Source organism: Chinchilla lanigera, unplaced genomic scaffold, assembly GCF_000276665.1.
Source record: "Chinchilla lanigera isolate Chin_1 unplaced genomic scaffold, ChiLan1.0 scaffold00050, whole genome shotgun sequence".
NCBI classification, from domain to species: Eukaryota; Metazoa; Chordata; class Mammalia; order Rodentia; family Chinchillidae; genus Chinchilla; species Chinchilla lanigera.
In genome coordinates this window covers 16,098,439-16,113,958 of record NW_004955451.1, presented here as the reverse complement: position 1 = coordinate 16,113,958, position 15,520 = coordinate 16,098,439, and the positions used below count along the sequence as shown (strand labels likewise).

Below are 15,520 nucleotides of genomic sequence, written 5' to 3'. Positions count from 1 at the left end.
GGCGGGGCCGGGTCTGGAGGGGCGGGCCTTAGGCTGGGCGGGACCCCCGCGTGGCCGTTCTATGGCTCCGCAGGCGAATGGGGCGGGGACAGGGGCGGGGCCGAATTGAGGTAGGAGTAGGGGCGGGGCTTCCCCGCGCAGGCGCTGCTGGCGGGAAACCGAAACTGATCAAGAGGGTCAAGGGCCCTGGAGGGGGAGCAGCTGCTCTGCCTGTGGGGTTTTTTGTTTTGTTTTGTTTTTGCCTTACTGGGGACTTTTTTTTTTTTTTGCCTTTGCGAAAAGGGCTCAGGATGTAGCTTAGTGTGAAGGCTCTGAGAGTAATCTCCAGTTTCACAAAGAAAAAATCATCTGCTTTTGGATTTCTACACCGTTTCATGAGTATATATGTAGCTTTTTCTGGGGGGACAATGTCATGCTATATAGCCCAGGCTGGCCTCGAACTCAGCGATCATCCTGCCTCAGCCTCCTGAGGGCTGGAACTGCAGCTCATGCCGTGCATACGGCCTTGGGCTCCATTTTTAGCACCCAAACAGAACCCACTTGCTGAGTTTTAGGCACCGCCACCAGGAAGTGGCTGTGGTTTTCCCCTGCCCAGCCCCCACCTCGCTCCTCCTCCTGGGGCCTGGGGAGCACAGTGCACCCTTGGGACCCAGCACCCACCTCCTGCCCCTGTGCCAGCGCCGCAGACCCGGACCCGGGGCTTTCTCGTTCCTGCCTTGGCGTCGTCGGGGTTCCGGCTGTACCTCCTTCTTCATCCCCATTTCCTCTCCTAGACCCTCTGGGAGGCTGAGCCAGGAGGGTCGCAAATTCAAGCCCAGCCTGAATTTAGTGACTTACCAATGAGCGAGACCATGTCTCAAAATAACTAAAAGAAAGGCTGGAGGTGGAGCGCGGCGTGAAGGCCCTGGTTCAACCCCCCACACAGGAAAGAAAAAAAAAGGGTGGGTGCAGGAAAAAGTGCCAGGACCCGGACTTGTGAAGCGGAAGATCACATTTAATGGGCAGCCAGCGACAGGGGAGGCCGAGGTGACCGCGGACGCGGCCCTGTGTGCTCCTCAGCCTGGAAACCGGTGGCTCGGGGAGCGCAGCAGGACGGGTCCGAGCCCAGGCCCCTAGCGGGCGCCGCCTTCCTCGGCCTCCTCCAGGCCCACCTCTCCGCCACCGGCCGCGGGCCCCGTCCCCCCGGGTCCCCTCGGGGCCTCCCGGCGGGGCTGTCCCGGGACGCCCGCCAGCTCCTGCGAGGGCCGCCGGTAGAGCTCTCTGGTCCCTCCTGGTCCCGCAGGCGGCGGCGTCCTGCCCACAGAGACCTGCTCCTCCTCCGCAGAGCCCCCTCGGCTCGTGTTTCTCCCCGCTCCCTGCAGGGCCGCCGGGAGCTCCTCGTCCGACGACCCCCTCCCCGGCTCCCTGTCCCACTGTCGCATCGCCCGCTCGGGTGCATCCCGCGTGCGCTTCGGCTCCTTCGTGGCCGGCTCCGGCTCCTCCTCGACCACCGTAAGGACCTCGTCTGCAAAACAGGACGCGGGAGGAGAGCACACGGGCGACACGGCGAGTGCAAGGCCAGTCTGAACTGCACAGCGAGACCCTGCCCCAGGGTGCAAAATTTAAAAAAATTGTTGGTGGAGCTGCAGCCCCAGCTCGCCGCCCAGGGGTCTGGCTCCACGCTGATCCGTTAGAGTCGCCAGGCCCTTCCTGCACCTGCCCTGAGCTCTTCCTGGAAGCTAAGGTCCCTAAGGCACCTGCAGCAGCTGCCAAAGGTCACAGACCTTGGAGGTGACAAGGTAAACGACACTGCCACCTGCTGGTGTGTGCCAGGAGTGCACCTCCTGCGGCAATGTGGGGACACGTCCCTGAGGGGAGGCCAGCTGCCACTCTCTTCCCCCAGGTGGCTGCACCAACCCTCTAAGTGGGATCTTCCTGCCTCAGCCTCCCACATCGGGAGGCAGCGACCCCAGACCTCCGCCTCCTGAGGCCCTGTGAAAGAAAGCAGAGGCACAGCTCCCGGCCGTGCTAGAAGAGTGGGTCTGGCCGCTGGCTCCACCTCCCTGGCTGTGATTGGCAGAGTACGGTCTCCAGGTCCACCACAGCAGTGCCAGCCCGGGCGTGAGGGCACAAGAGGGACTGCTAGACATGGGTGTGCTGGAAAGGCCCCTCCTGCCCCGCCACTTGGAAAAATGCCCGCCCGCAGCCCCCGTCTCCCGAATGGAGCCCTTCCTGGCAGGAGGCAAGTACATATTGTGTGAATAACTTTGTCTTTCGGTGCTGGGATGGAACCTGGGTCTTCACACTGAGCTGCCTCCCTGCCTTTTTTTAGTTTGCATTTTGAGTCAGGGTCTTGCTGAGTTCCCCAAGCTGGGCTTGAACTTGAGATGCTCCTGCTTCAGCCTCCCAAAGCACTGTGACAACAGGCATGCAGCTGCTTGCTGAATAACTTTTTTTTTTTTTGATGAATAACTTGACAAACCAAATAAGCCCCGAGTTCAAGCCCAGCCTGGGAAACTTAGCAAGACCCTGTCTCAAATAAAAAGGGGCTGGGGATGGAACTCCATGCAGAGGCCCTGGGTGCAATCCACAGGACCACAAAATGGAGGCCACGCACAGTAGTAAACACCTGTAATCCCAGCACTTGGGAGGCTGAGGCAGGAGGATCACCAACAAGTTCAAGGCCAGCCTGGGCTACATAGCGAGACCCTGCCTCAAAAAACAAAAACAAAAAAAGGAGAAAGAGGAGGATATGGTAGAGGGCAGCTCAGTGGGCAGTGCCACCCTGGCCGAGGCCCCAGGAGAAAAGGCAGAGGGGACACGGAGCTGCCCCCTTGGTCCAGGGCCTCACCTGCCACTCTGAACGTCTCCTTGTAGCTGGTTTTCTTCAGCTCTTCGATGATGCCCTTGTTCGCGTCATCCAGGGCCTGTGGGGGTGGAGGAACTGGTGAGCTCTGGCTTTCTCTTTTCTTTCTTTCAGTGCTGGGAACTGAACTCGGGATCCTCCTGCCTCAGCCTCCCAGACAGCTGGGATAGCAGGCATGCCACCACATAGGGCTCGGTGAGCACTGTTCACCTGTGCTTGCTCCTTCTTTGGGCCTTCGTCGAAAAGGCCCCGGAGGCACCTGTGGGCCCCTTCCCTTCTGCTGGAGAGGACCCCAGACCTGAGGCTCAGCAGGGAGCGTGTCCTCGGCCTCGCAGTTGTTTGTTGGGGCTGGGGCGGACCCGAGCCTCACGGCCCCAAGTGCCATGGTGGCACTAGGTGACAGGAGTGGCAGGTGTGAGCTCGAGTCCGGCCACCTCCACTTGCCCTTGGCCTCCTGAACGCTGCAAGTCCAAGGAGGGGCAGTGGGGGGACCAGCTCCTTAAAGTGGCTTCCCAGGGCCTGAGGCGCAGCCCATGGGCCTTTTATTTGTAAGGCAGGCTCTCACTATGCTCTCCACACTGGCTTTGCAGCCCTATGCTCAAGCAGCCTTCCTGCCTCAGCCTCCTGCATAGTGGCCAGGTCCCGAGGGCAGCTTCCACCCTCTTCCTCCTCACGGTCACAGCACCAGCCAGAAGTGTCGCCAGAGCACCCGTCTGTCCCCTTCCAACGCGGGGTGCCGGCCTTGGCCCCTGGAGGCCCCTCGGGAGCTGCCAGGCTAGGAGGTGAGGGGTTGGGAACCCGTCCCATGGGGAGACACCATGGGCCAGCGGCGCCTTCTCTCCACCGCTGGCTGGCCCTTCAAGGTGACCCCATCCCTCCCAGGAGGCTGTGTTGTCACTCCGCATCCCCTGGTGTCCCGTCCTAACCTTCCTGCTGACACCGAGCTTCCTGGGCACCAGGGCCCCAGCCAGACCCGGCACGACTCAGGCCCGGGGAACTTCTTCCCCATTTGGTTTTCTGAGACAGAGTCTATGTAGCCCAAACTGGCCTTGAACCTACGGCAATCCCCCTGCCTCAGCCTCCTGAGTGCTGGGATCACCGGCGTGTGCCACCCTGTTCTCAGGGGCCCCGTGCGTGAGGACTCGGGACCCCGCGTGTGCCCGGCGGCAGACAATAAACTGCAGCAGTCTCCAAGAGCAGAGAAGGCGGAGGCCCCGCCCAGCGCAGGCCCCACCCCCAGGGACACCGCCCCCTCGCCGGGTCCCGCCCACCAGGGCACCCCCTGGGCGGCCCCGCCCCTCACGCTGATGATGGCCTGCTGTGCTTCCTGGTTGTGCACCAGCTTCGCCCGCTCCAGCGCCTTCTCGAAGTTGTTCACGGCCGACTCGAAGTCTCTCAGCTTCACTGGGGCGAGGGAGGGGCCATTGCGGGCCGTGACCCTGTGTCCCAGGCCGGCCCGCCCCCTCACTGCCTCCACCCCAAGGAGTGGCCAGGCCCCAGCTGAGGCGTGGGGGGCCCCAGGACGGGGCAGCCGGGCTAGTCCAGCTCTCAAGCGTCCCCTGGGGTGGCGGCGGGGTGCCCACACTTTGTCATGGACATCCTGAAATTTCAAAAACAGCCTGGTGTGGTAGGCACAGACCTCATCCCAGGTACTGGGGAAGCTGAGGCAGGAGGATGCCAAGTTCCAGCTTACAACTTAGCAAGTCCCTGTCTGTAAATAAGAAGGGCTGGGGTGCACTCTGTGCCAAGGCCTTGGGTTCAATCTCAGTGTCATTGTAAAAAGTATTTTATGCTGGGCATGGTGGCCCATGCCTATAATCCCAGCACTTGGGAGGCTGAGACAGGAGGATCCTTGTGAGTTTGTGAACAGCCTAGGCTACTAAGTGAGCTCAAGGCCAGCCTGAACTGCACAGCCAGACCCTGTCTCAAAAAGACCAAAAAAAAAGTCGGTCTCCCACACACACGTGACAAAGAAAATTGCACTCCCTGGGGCAGCCCGGGACTCTGGCCCGGAGCCTGCAGGACCAACGTGCATCACTGCAGGGACCCGCACCAGCAGCCACACTGGCTGTGGGTGGAGCCACACTGAACTCTCCAAGGGCCCAGCCCCTCTTGCTGCAAAGAGCCCAGCGCAGCCCCTGTGAGGTGTGGGTGGTGTGTGTGGTACGACGACAGGTGGTGACTGCCCAGGATGGTCACACCCAGCACGACCCCCTCCCACTAGCTGCACCCCTGGGGAGTTTAGCTCCCTGATTAACAACCAGCTAGGGCTACTCAGGAGGCTGAGGCAGGAGGACCTCAAATTTGAGGTCAGCCTGGGCAACTTAGCAAGACTCTCTCAAAATTTTGTTTTTTTTTTTTTTTTTCGGTACCAGGAATCGAACTCATGACCTTGCGCTTGCCAGGCAGGCTCTGTGCCGCTGAGCTAAATCCCCAGCCCCTCTCTCAAAATTTTGAAAAGGCTGGGGTTACAGCACAGTGGCAAAACATTTACCTAGCGGGGTGGGCCAGGCCAGGGTCCAAACCCAGGATTTGTATAAAAATTATGATAGGCCACAGCAAGCTCCAGCACTAGGCCTCAACCAGATCAGGCTCAAAATCAAAGTGAAGCCAGGCTTGTTGGTGCACGTCTGACATCCCAGCACTGGGGAGGCCAAGGCACGAGGCTCACCGTGATTCTGAGGCCAGTCTGGGCTACATAGTGAGACCCTGTCTCAAAAATCCAAGTGGCTGCTGGGTGTGGTGGAGCATGCCTCTTAATCCTAGCACTTGGGAGGCTGAGGCAGGAAGATAACTGCGAGTTCGAGGCCAGCCTGGGCTACAAAGTGAGCTTGAGGGCAGCCTGAACTGCATTGTGAGAAGCTGCCCAAAAAGACCAAAAAAAATTAAAAAAAAAAAAAAAAATCCAAGTGGCATCACTGACGCTAAAGTTCTGCTGCTCCTAGATGAACCCAAGCCGTTTATCTGACCTTACACAGGACAGGACCGAGGCAGATAACAGCCACATTTCCCAGCCCCGCCAACTGCCACTGGGCCTTGACTCTTACAGAAGAGGTGACTGGTCATTTTCTGTGCTGTTTCCCTGTTCTCACTTTACAGGAAAAGTAACTTGGATGTACATTTATTTATGTTTTGTTTTAAACTGTTGCTCTCAGACAGGATCTCACTGTGTTGCCCAGGCTGGCTTGCAGCTCATGCACTCAAGAGATGCTCCTGCCTCAGCATCCTTACTAGCTGGGACTATAGATGTATACTGCTCTCTCTTGATCTCTGTGTTGTGTTTGTGCTTCCTTCAGACTTCTTTTTCTTGTTTTGATACTAGAGATTGAACCCAGGGCCAGGACAGTGGGGTGGCCTGCTCTGAGCTACCTTGTGCCTGGGCCACCAGGACGCTGGCGTTCAGCTGCCATTCGATGTCGCCCTCCTCCTCGGCAAACTGCAGCGACTTCTCCCCGTAGTGCTGGGCCTGCACGGCCTGGTCTAGCTCCAGGTAGCAGCGGCCGATCTCGTGCAGCAGCCAGGTCTTCTCCAGCGCAGTCTTGGCCAGAGGGATCTTTTCTTCCCACCTGGGGGCAACCGGGTCAGCGCTTCCCCACCCCTAGCCCGGGGGTAGAAGGAAATTCCTCCAGCGCCAGGCCAGGGTGAATGGGCAGCATGAACACAGAGCAAAGCTACCAAAGTGCTGGGCATGGTGGCATGGGCCTTCAATCCCAGCACTCTAGGTGGCTGAGGCGGGATCTCTGTAGGAGCTACACAGGGAGTTCACGGCCTGCCTGGACCACATAGTGAGACCCTGTCTCAAAAAAACCCAAAACTATCTATCTATCCTTTTTTTTTTTTTTTTTTTTTTTTGGTATCAAGAATCGAACTCAGGACCTTGTGCTTGACAGGCAGGTGCTTGTGCCGCTAAGCTATATATCCCTGGCTATCTACCTATCTATCTATCTGTGAGAAAATCAACAGAGAAAAAATATTAGAGGGAAAAACAAAAGACATAAGAGTAGAATTACTTTTACTTGTCTTTGGGTAGTAGTGCCAAATAATTCTGCTACTTTTTCTTCTTTCCTTCTTTCTTTTTTTCAATACCGGAGATTGAACCCAGACCCTTCACGCTGAACTAGATCTCCAGCCTTTGTTTATACTTCATTTTGAGGTAGGATCTCTCCAAATCCTTAAGTTGTCCAGGCTGGGCTTGAACTTGCTATCCTCCTGCCTCAGCTTCCCAGAGTGCTGGGATTCTGATGTTCCCCTCATGCCCAGCTCTGCTACTTTCCTGTTTTCCCGATGAATGGTCAACAGTAAGCTCATCCTTACCCTAAAGCAGTGTGGGACGTGGGGCTGTAAGGGGTGGGGCACACTGATCCCCTCTGTCAGCACACAGATGCCAAGGGAGTGGGGAAGCGGAGTCACAGGCCACCGCTGCTGGGAGGAAGCCATCTCCTGACACAGCCCGAACAGCTGGCAGGACCACTCCTCCCCAGGAAGCAGAAGCATGACCAAGCCCAGGGAGCTGCTCCCTTGGGCCTGGGCCTCCCTGGGGCCCCGCTGAGCCAACCCTGTCCTGTGAGTCACACGCAGCCCGTCCAGAGCCTGCAGCTGCAGGACCCCAGCTCCAGAGCCCCAGCCCGGGTCTGCAGTGTCCCGTATCCAGGGCAGAGGTGAACTCTCCCTTAGGCCTAACCAGCTTTCCAGGTGACTCTGACCCCGAGAAAGTTCAACTGATTTTGGGAGACTTGTGATCCTCCCGCCTCAGCCTCCAGAGTAGCCCCGGCCGCTGGGGAATCTGGCACAAATGCAGATTCTGTTGCGTGACCTCACTTCATGGAGGCCCCGAGTTTAAAGCAGCTTCCAGGGCTGGGGGCACCAGCATCTGCGTGGGTTTAAACCCAGAGACAGGGGCTGGGGATTTAGCTCAGCGGCACAGCGCCTGCCTGGCAAGCGCAAGGTCGTGAGTTCAATTCCTGGTACCGGAAGAAAAACAAAAACAAACAAATAAACCCAGAGACAGGCAAAGGAGCTGCCCTGAGAGTCTGTCACTCACGTGTCAATGGCCTGCTGGAATTTCCCGGTGCGGGCGAAAACCCTGCCAATGTTGTCCAGGGCCCTGGATTTCGCATCAGGGATGTCGCTGTGGAGGGAGGGCAGAGTGAGCCACTCACAGGACCCCAAGAGAGGGAGCCCTGGCCATGGGCACTTGGCGCTCCAGCCGGGGGAGGAGGGGCCCAGGCCAGCAAGGCTGTGGTCCGCCGGCTCCCTCACAGGGATCCTCCTGCCTCAGCCTCCTGAGTGTCAGCATGGGGTCACAGGTGTGCGCTCCTGGGCACGGCCAGGGCTGTTCTCCGAATGCTGTGAGGGGGCTGGAGACGCCACGTAGGGGTGAGGGAGGCATCCGTGTCCAGCGCCAGGCAGGGAGGGCGCTGGCTGTGGGCGGTCTCAGCCCTGGGCGCTTCATCTGGGCTCTGGGTCTATCCTCCCTCAGGGGCTCAGGGCCCAGGAGCCCAAGTCACAGGAGCCGAGGTGACCGCCGAGGCGCAGAAGGGACGGAAGCCAGGGAGGGAGGGAGGGAGGGAGGGGAGAGTCGTGAAGACCCCTGGCTCCTGGCCCGGAGTCACTGCAGGTCGGGGCCCCAGAGCAAGAGGGGACTCGCGTGGACGGGCGTGGCGAGCCTGCCGCTGCACGGCTGTGTGGCTGAGTCCCTGCGGCTCAGGGCAGTGTCTGTGCGGCCACTACGCCTGCACGGCTGTGAGACAGGAGCCTGGAACCCACATCTGGACGCCGGTGCACGCATCTGGCTCCGCTGTCTCCGACCCTGGGCGCTTTGTCCAGTCCGAGGTGGCCAGTGCCTGACCGGGGAGGACAGAGCCAGGAGACACCTGTGGCTCGGGCTAAGTGCGGGGCTGTGGGGCAGCGCAGCGTGGGCTTGGAGGGGCCTTGAGTGCCGAGTGCAGGCTGAGGCAGCGGAGAGGGCCCTCCACGGGGGCTGGGGGGACAGCGAGGCGGGGAGGGCAGCTGTGCAGCGGGCCGGGGCGCTGAGGAAGGGGGACCAGAGCGGAGGGGACACCCAGCTGCGGGGCGGGGAGGCAGGAAAGGCGGACGGAGGCACCCACAAAGCGAGAGCCTGCCGAGAGCCCTTTGCGCTGGTTACTGTGAGGGTCTTGACCCGTTCCCAGTGCTGGGGACGCCACCCACAGAGCCCTGCGCACCCGGCTGTCCCAGGTTCCTGGCCCACAACTTTTCGGATCAGAGTCCCTTCCGCCTGGGCTGGGTGCGGTTGGGTATTTTGGTTGTTCGTTTGTTTTTATTTGTTCATTTTTTGCCATACCAGGGATTGAACCCAGGGCCTTTAAACTGAGCTGCATCCCCAACCACCCCCTTTTTTTTGGGTACTGAGAATCGAACTCATGACCTCGTGCCTGCCAGGCTAACTCTACACCGCTGAGCTAAAACCCCAGCTCCTTTTTATTTTTTCAAGACAAGGTCTTGCTAAGTCACTAAGATGACCAGGCTGGTTTGAATTAGCAACCCTCCTGCCTCAGCCTCCTGAGGGCTGTGATGACAGACACGTGCCGTGGCCCTGGGCTGTGGTGTTCACTTGATGGGGTGGGGTGGAGGTGGAGGTGACCAGGACCAGGCCACGGTCCCACAGCAGGACAGGGCACATTCCAAAGCTCAGGCTGCCCATACAGCCCAGTGCCCAGCCATACCGCATTTTCTGCGGACCTGCTCCCCCAGCCCCTCACTGCAGCCCTTGCAGGCCACCTCCAGGCCTAGCAGCCCTCTCGGTGGGCAGGAGCAGCTGGGGGTGTTTTGGTTTGACAACTGCAGTGTCTGGTCGCTGCTGTGTCCCCCCACGCTGCCAGGAGGGGGCGTGTCTGGTGATGTGTGTTTGTGGAGATGATGCAAGAACAGAAATACCAGGCATGGTGGCGCACAACTATAATCCCACCATCCTGGGAGGCTGAGGCAGGAGGATCTCAAGTTTGAGCCCAGCTGGGGCAATTCAGCAACGCCCTCAAACTTTAAGAAGTGAAAAGGCCTGAGGACGGAGCTCAGGATGGAGGCCCCGTCCTGGGTCCCGAAGCGGGCCGGGACTCACTGCTCCCGGGCGATGTCCAGGTCCCGGCGGTGGCTCTGCAGCGCGGCTGCCGTCTGCCCCAGCTCCAGCTGCGCATTCCCGATGCAGCTGTACAGGTTGCCCAGCAGCTCGTCCCTGTTGGGTACGTCGTCGGGGCCCCACTCCAGAACTTTCTTCAGCACCTTCTCGGCCTTCTGCAGGCTGCTCTCGGCGCTGCCGCTACTCAGCACTGGGGGGACGCCGGGCTGAGGCTCGCCCCTCTCCAGGAGGGCCCGCCCCGGCCCGCCCCGGCCCGCCCCGGCCCGCCCCGGCCCGCCCCGGCCCGCCCCGGCCCGCCCCGGCCCGCCCCGGCCCGCCCCGGCCCGCCCCGGCCCGCCCCGGCCCGCCCCGGCCCGCCCCGGCCCGCGCACGCACGCATGTCGATGTCCTCCAGGCTCTTGAGCACGTAGTGCACCGTCTGCGCCGGCGTCCGCCCGCGGTCGCGCAGCCAGCGGTCCCGCATCAGCTTCCGGTCGCGCTCGCGGGCATAGATTGGCTTCTGCTGCTGCCAGAAGCTGCTGCGGGTGTCCAGGTAGTTGATGCCCGTCAAGATGAGGTCCTCCACCGTCACACCGCTTCGGATGGTCCCCCGGATGAGATCTACGAGCAGGACAGCCGGGTCAGCGAGGGCCTGAGGAGGTGCCCTGCCAGTCTGTCCTGGGACTGCCCTTCCTGGTGACAAGGGGTGCGGGCAGGCCACTCCCCAGAGGCCCCTGGTCTAGGGGGTCTGCCCTTTCCAGCTGCCTTGTCAGAGGAGACCCGTCTAAACCAGGCGTACTGGTGCACGCCTTTAATCTCAGCACTCAGGAGGCTGAGGCAGGAGGATCACCGAAAGCTTAAGGCCAGCGTGGGTTACACAGTGAGCTCTAGGCCAGTCTGGACTACATAGTGAGACCGTCTCTAAGATGCTGTCCACCAGGACATGGTAGCCAAGGCTCCCCGGCAGGTCCACCTGGGGTCTGGCCGTGCCCTGTGCCCCAGCTCGCGCCGCGTTGGCACCTTCGTCCAACAGCAGCCTCTCCAGGTACTCCTTGTCCACGTAGAGCTCGCCCAGCAGCTGGCGCACCGTCTTCTCGCTCTTGAGCGAGCCCTTCCGCTTGGACTCCCGCTGCGCCTGGTGCAGCCGAGGCCTCGAGGGCTGGGGCTGCTGTAGCTGCTGGGCTTTCTTGGCCTGGAACAGCAACACCGGGCTCCACCCAAAGGCCCCAGAGCCTGGGGGTCCACACCTGCCCGCCCCAGGACCGCGCTGGCCCGAGAGCCACATAATGTGCCCGCTGGATGGCAGCTGTCCCCTGAGATGCTGCACAGGACGTGTTCCCCCAGGCGGCCTGAAGGCCTGCGCCGCTCAGGGACCCGCGGCCGCCACGCTGGCGCCTACCTCGGCCTGCTTGCTCAGGAAGGCGAGGTCCCCCGTGTTCTCCAGCTTAATTGAGGAAGGACCTGCGGGACGGGGTGTGGCTGAGCTGCCCGGCCTCTGGGGACGACCTGTCACCCTTTGCTGCAGGCAACGCTGCCCAGCAAGGGCGGCCCCAGCAGGCAAGGGCCAGGGCAGCTGGGTTTCCAAACTCTCTGCCATTTGCACACCGTGCTGCCCACGGGCAACCTCTGCTCCCCCCCAACCCCCGCCTCCTTCTCCGCCCTCCCCCACGTCACCCGGATGAGGGAGGGAGCTGGAGCCTGGGGCATGCTGGAGGAGGATTTGGGTCCACCCCCAGACTCCAGGCTTCAGTGCCCTTGGAGGACAGCCAGAGGCAGTTCCTAGCCTCTGAACATCAACCACACCGTGGTGCACGCCTGTTATCCCAGTACTCGGGAGGCTGAGGCAGGAGGACTGCTGTGAGTTTGAGGCCAGCCTGAACTGCATAGGGAGACCCTGTCTTATTTATTTATTTATTTACTTACTTACTTATTTATTTTTGGGTACTGGGAATCGAACTTAGGACCTTGCACTTGCCACGCAGGTGCTTGTGCCACTGAGCTATATCCCCAGCCCAGAATTTATTTACCTATTTTTGGTACCGGGAATTGAACTCATGACCTCAGGCTTGCCAAAAAGAAGTGCTGTGGATGTAGCTCAGTGGTAGAATGTTTGCTTGATATGTACAATACTGGGTGTGATCCCCAGTACCACACACATACACACACACACAAAATCCCTGCCCCAAGAAATCAGCGCAATGATACAGTTACAATTTTTTTTTTTGGTACCGGGAATCGAACTCACAACCTTGCGCTTTTGCCAGGCAGGCACTTGCGCCACTGAGCTATATCCCTGGCCCCCTGTCTTAAAAAATAAATAAATAAATAAAAGACGAGTGACAGCCAACCGGAGTATAAGCCCCCCAGGCCCACTCTATCTCTGCTTTCCTCTAAGCCTGGTGCCTGCAGAGCCTGCCGGACAGGGCACCCCCACCGCCACTCACTTCCCACGGAGTTGTTGATGGCCTCCTGAGCTTTCTGAATCCCCACTTTGAATTCCCGGTCGGGCCGCAGCTTGTAGCCTCGGTGATAAAAGACCAGGGCGAACTCGAAGTCCCCCATCGTGTACAGCGTCTCTGCCTTCTGCAGAATCCCCTGCGGTGACGGAAAGTCAGATCCGTGGCCCGGGTGGAGGCCGAGGGCCCTGGAGCGGATGACGTGGGGAGGCAGGCCATGGCGCCCAGGGCCGCAGCCCCAGGACAGCGGGTCGCGTCCTCCCACCTTGCAGAAGGTCGGGTCACTCTGCAGCGAGGCCTCGGCGTCCTTCAGGGACTGTGCCAGATCTCCCATCTTCAGGTAGCACTTGGAGCGGGCCACCAGGCAGTTCTTGTCTCCACTCTGCAGGTGAAGGGCCTGGGGAAGGGCCACGGCTGGGAGCTCAGCCTGGCTTCCGGGAAGTGTGGTACGGCCCTCCCACGGCACCAGGGAACACCAGGCCTCCCCGGGCTCCTTTTTTTTTTTGAGACAAGGTCTCACTATGTAGTTCAGGCTGGGCTTGAACTTGCAGCAATCCTCTTGCCTCATCCTCCTAAGTGCTGGGGTGACTGATGTGTACTACAATGCACGGCTTTTCAGAATACTTTTGTTTTTTCTTTTCTTTTGTATGGGAATCAAACTCAGGACCTTGCACATGCTGGGCTGGCACTTGTGCCACTGAGCTATAACCCTGATCCCAAAATGCATTATTTTTTTTGGTATTTTTGGTATTTTTGAGGCAAGGTCTCGCTATGTAGTTCAGGCTGGGCTCACTTTGTAGCCCAGGCTGGCCTCGAACTCACAATGATCCTCCGGCCTCAGCCTCCCGAGTGTTGGGGATTACAGGCGTGTGCCACCACGCCCAGCTCCCAAAATGCATTTCAAATGCTAATGAAAGCAAAAAAGACTGGGGGCAGTCTGCAAGTTGCATTATTTTGCTACTAACTTTTCCTTACTTTTTCTTTTTTGCATTTTTGGGCATGGAACAGAACCAGGGCCCTATGCATTCTAGGCAAGCACTCTAACACTAGGCTACATCCTGGCCCAAGCTTTCACTCTCTCTTTTTTCTTTTCTTTTCTTTTTTTTTTTTTTTTTGATACAGGGTGTTGCTGTGTAGCGCAGACTGGCCTTGAACTCACAGTAATCCTCCTGCCTCAGCCTCTCGAGTGCTGGGATGACACACACTATCACATCTGACTTTTCTTTTTTTCTTTTTTTTGTAGAGAGATGAGGTCTTGCTATGCTATCCAGGCTGGTCTCAAACTCCAATCCTCCTCCTGCCTCAGCCTCCAGAGTAGCTGGGATGACAGGTGCACAGCCCGTGCCCGGGTTGAGCCTTGTCTTTTATTTAATGTAGCTCATTGAGAGCTCTCAGTGCTTCAGCATCAGGATTGGGAAAACAGACTGTGACGTGGGCCTCAGTGTGGGGACGGCGGTTCCCCAACCCCTGGTGTCTGTCTCTGACCAGACCCTCACCACGGTCTGGCCAGCCAGCCTTCCTGGGGCCCCCGCTGGATCTGCCCCTGCCACAGCCCTTCCTGCTTTCCTAGGAAGTGGAAGTAGCTACACCTTTCCTGGAAGGAGAGCACATCTCAGGCGTGGCCACGGTCCTTGGCGGTACCTGTTCTTTCTTCCTGGCTGCTTTGGAAGGGGTGTGACCCAGCAAGAGGAGGTGGACCCCAGCGTTTCGCCCGTCAGGGCCTAGGTCTGGTGTCAGCGCGTGGCGGGTGACTGACAGGGACAGAAGACTGGGTGACCGCTGAGAAGTGTGGTTTTCGAGTCAGCCCGTGGTCGGCTGTGGGGCCAGTCCATGTGGCAGGAGAGGTGGCCACGGCTGCATGCCTAGCTGGGGGGCCGCGCTTTCAGAGCACATGTGCGCCAGGGCCCAGGCCCCCCCTCCCCCAGCCAAGGAAGTGGCACCTGAGCCCTTTGGGGTCCCCCCCCCACGCTAACTGCACCCCAGCTCTGCAGTCTGAGTGCCTGGCTCCGGGTCCCTTCTCTGCCCCCCGCGAGTTCAGTGAGTGACCTTGGCACGGTGCTCAACCCTGGGTTTCCTCCTCTGTAAATTGAAGCAATAGCTGCGGCTCACCCGGAGAGGGAAGGAAAAACAGCTGTGATATGGGTCTGTGCCAGTTCCCCGAGGCGAGTGCAACATCCACCAACGACACAGCAACACAAAATGAGACGAGGACCCCGTTCCCAGCCCTGTGCTCAACCAGCACTGCAACCCTCTCAGGGTGTGGTCATACTAAAGCCTGAGCCTAACTTCTACTAAGGTTACTTTAACGATGCGGGTCTTTACCGAGCACCTTTCCTTGAGCAGCCGTGCACTAGAGATTTCGCAGCCTCTACACCCAGCCTCCTGGCCCATGATGAGAAGGAAATCCGGGCTGCTCGGGGAAAGGGCAGTCACGAAACATTTAAATAAACCAGAGGGAGAGGTCACTGTTAATTCGGAGAATAAAAGACGCGAGTAGAAATGGACGGAAAATGAGCAGGCGAGGGGCGTGGCGGTGCACACCTGTCATCCCTGCACCCTGGAAGGCTGAGGCAGGCGGATCACAGGCTCTGGCCCAGCCTCGGCGGCGACTCAGTGATTTAGCAAGACGCTGCCTCAAAGTAAAAAAGGGGGGTGGATGTTTGAGGATGCAGGTCAGTGAGAAGGCGCGGGTTCGAGCCCCAGTTTGGGGCTGCGGTGCCCCAAGCCCAGGGCTTGCCTGCGCCTGGTCTTATCAATCAGGAATCGGAATTACACGGAGAGGGCCCTGCGGCCTCAGCAGGGTCAGGACCCCGCGTTCCCGGGAGTCCAGGCTGCCGCGGATGGACCGGTCCGCAGCCCACTCACGTTGCTGAAGCTCTGCACAGCCTTCGTGAACTCCCCGCACAGGTACAGCCGCTCGCCCTCCGCCATGTAGGAGGGGAAGGTGCTGCGCAGGACCTCAACCTCGGGGTCCGCCATCGCGGCCGGGCCGGGGGACGCAGGAGCGGAGAAAGAAGCGGCAGAACTTCAGCCTCGCCTGTGGAAGCCCTGTCTCCTAGCAACCGGGAGACGCGAGCTGACTTCCGCCCCGGCCACGCCCCCGGGACGTGCGCGTGCGCACACCCC

General features: G+C 59.7%; 1 protein-coding gene across 2 annotated transcripts; it reads right to left on the bottom strand.

Annotated features, from left to right (window-relative positions):
• Positions 1–973: 973 nt before the first annotated feature.
• Ttc25 (tetratricopeptide repeat domain 25) lies at positions 974–15,464 on the bottom strand. 2 transcript variants are annotated; one of them, XM_005394426.1, is made up of 12 exons: positions 15,260–15,464; positions 12,660–12,791; positions 12,383–12,533; positions 11,338–11,399; positions 10,959–11,130; positions 10,335–10,559; positions 9,942–10,149; positions 7,887–7,973; positions 6,215–6,411; positions 4,149–4,249; positions 2,831–2,906; positions 974–1,504 (listed from the first exon to the last, which is right to left on the bottom strand). In XM_005394426.1, exons 1-12 carry the CDS (start codon positions 15,371–15,373, stop codon positions 1,113–1,115), a joined length of 1,917 nt encoding a protein of 638 aa, XP_005394483.1. In that variant the 5' UTR covers positions 15,374–15,464; the 3' UTR covers positions 974–1,112. The 2 variants fall into 2 exon arrangements, with proteins under 2 accessions (XP_005394483.1, XP_005394482.1); XM_005394425.2 differs by lacking the exon at positions 15,260–15,464 and having other exon boundaries at positions 12,660–12,977.
• Positions 15,465–15,520: the final 56 nt, after the last annotated feature.

What these genes read in the sequence shown, in the direction of transcription:
- Ttc25 (XM_005394425.2), bottom strand. Translation starts at nt 12,962, where the DNA reads ATGAGGCAAGAGGATTGCTGCAAGTTCAAGCCCAGCCTGAACTACATA. An exon ending in TTCCAGCAGGCCATTGACAC is followed by an intron (nt 6,412 to 7,886) that starts GTGAGTGACAGA and finishes GGTTGCCCCCAG; the next exon opens with GTGGGAAGAAAAGATCCCTC. An exon ending in CCTGGTGGCCCAGGCACAAG is followed by an intron (nt 4,250 to 6,214) that starts GTAGCTCAGAGC and finishes CCCTCGCCCCAG; the next exon opens with TGAAGCTGAGAGACTTCGAG.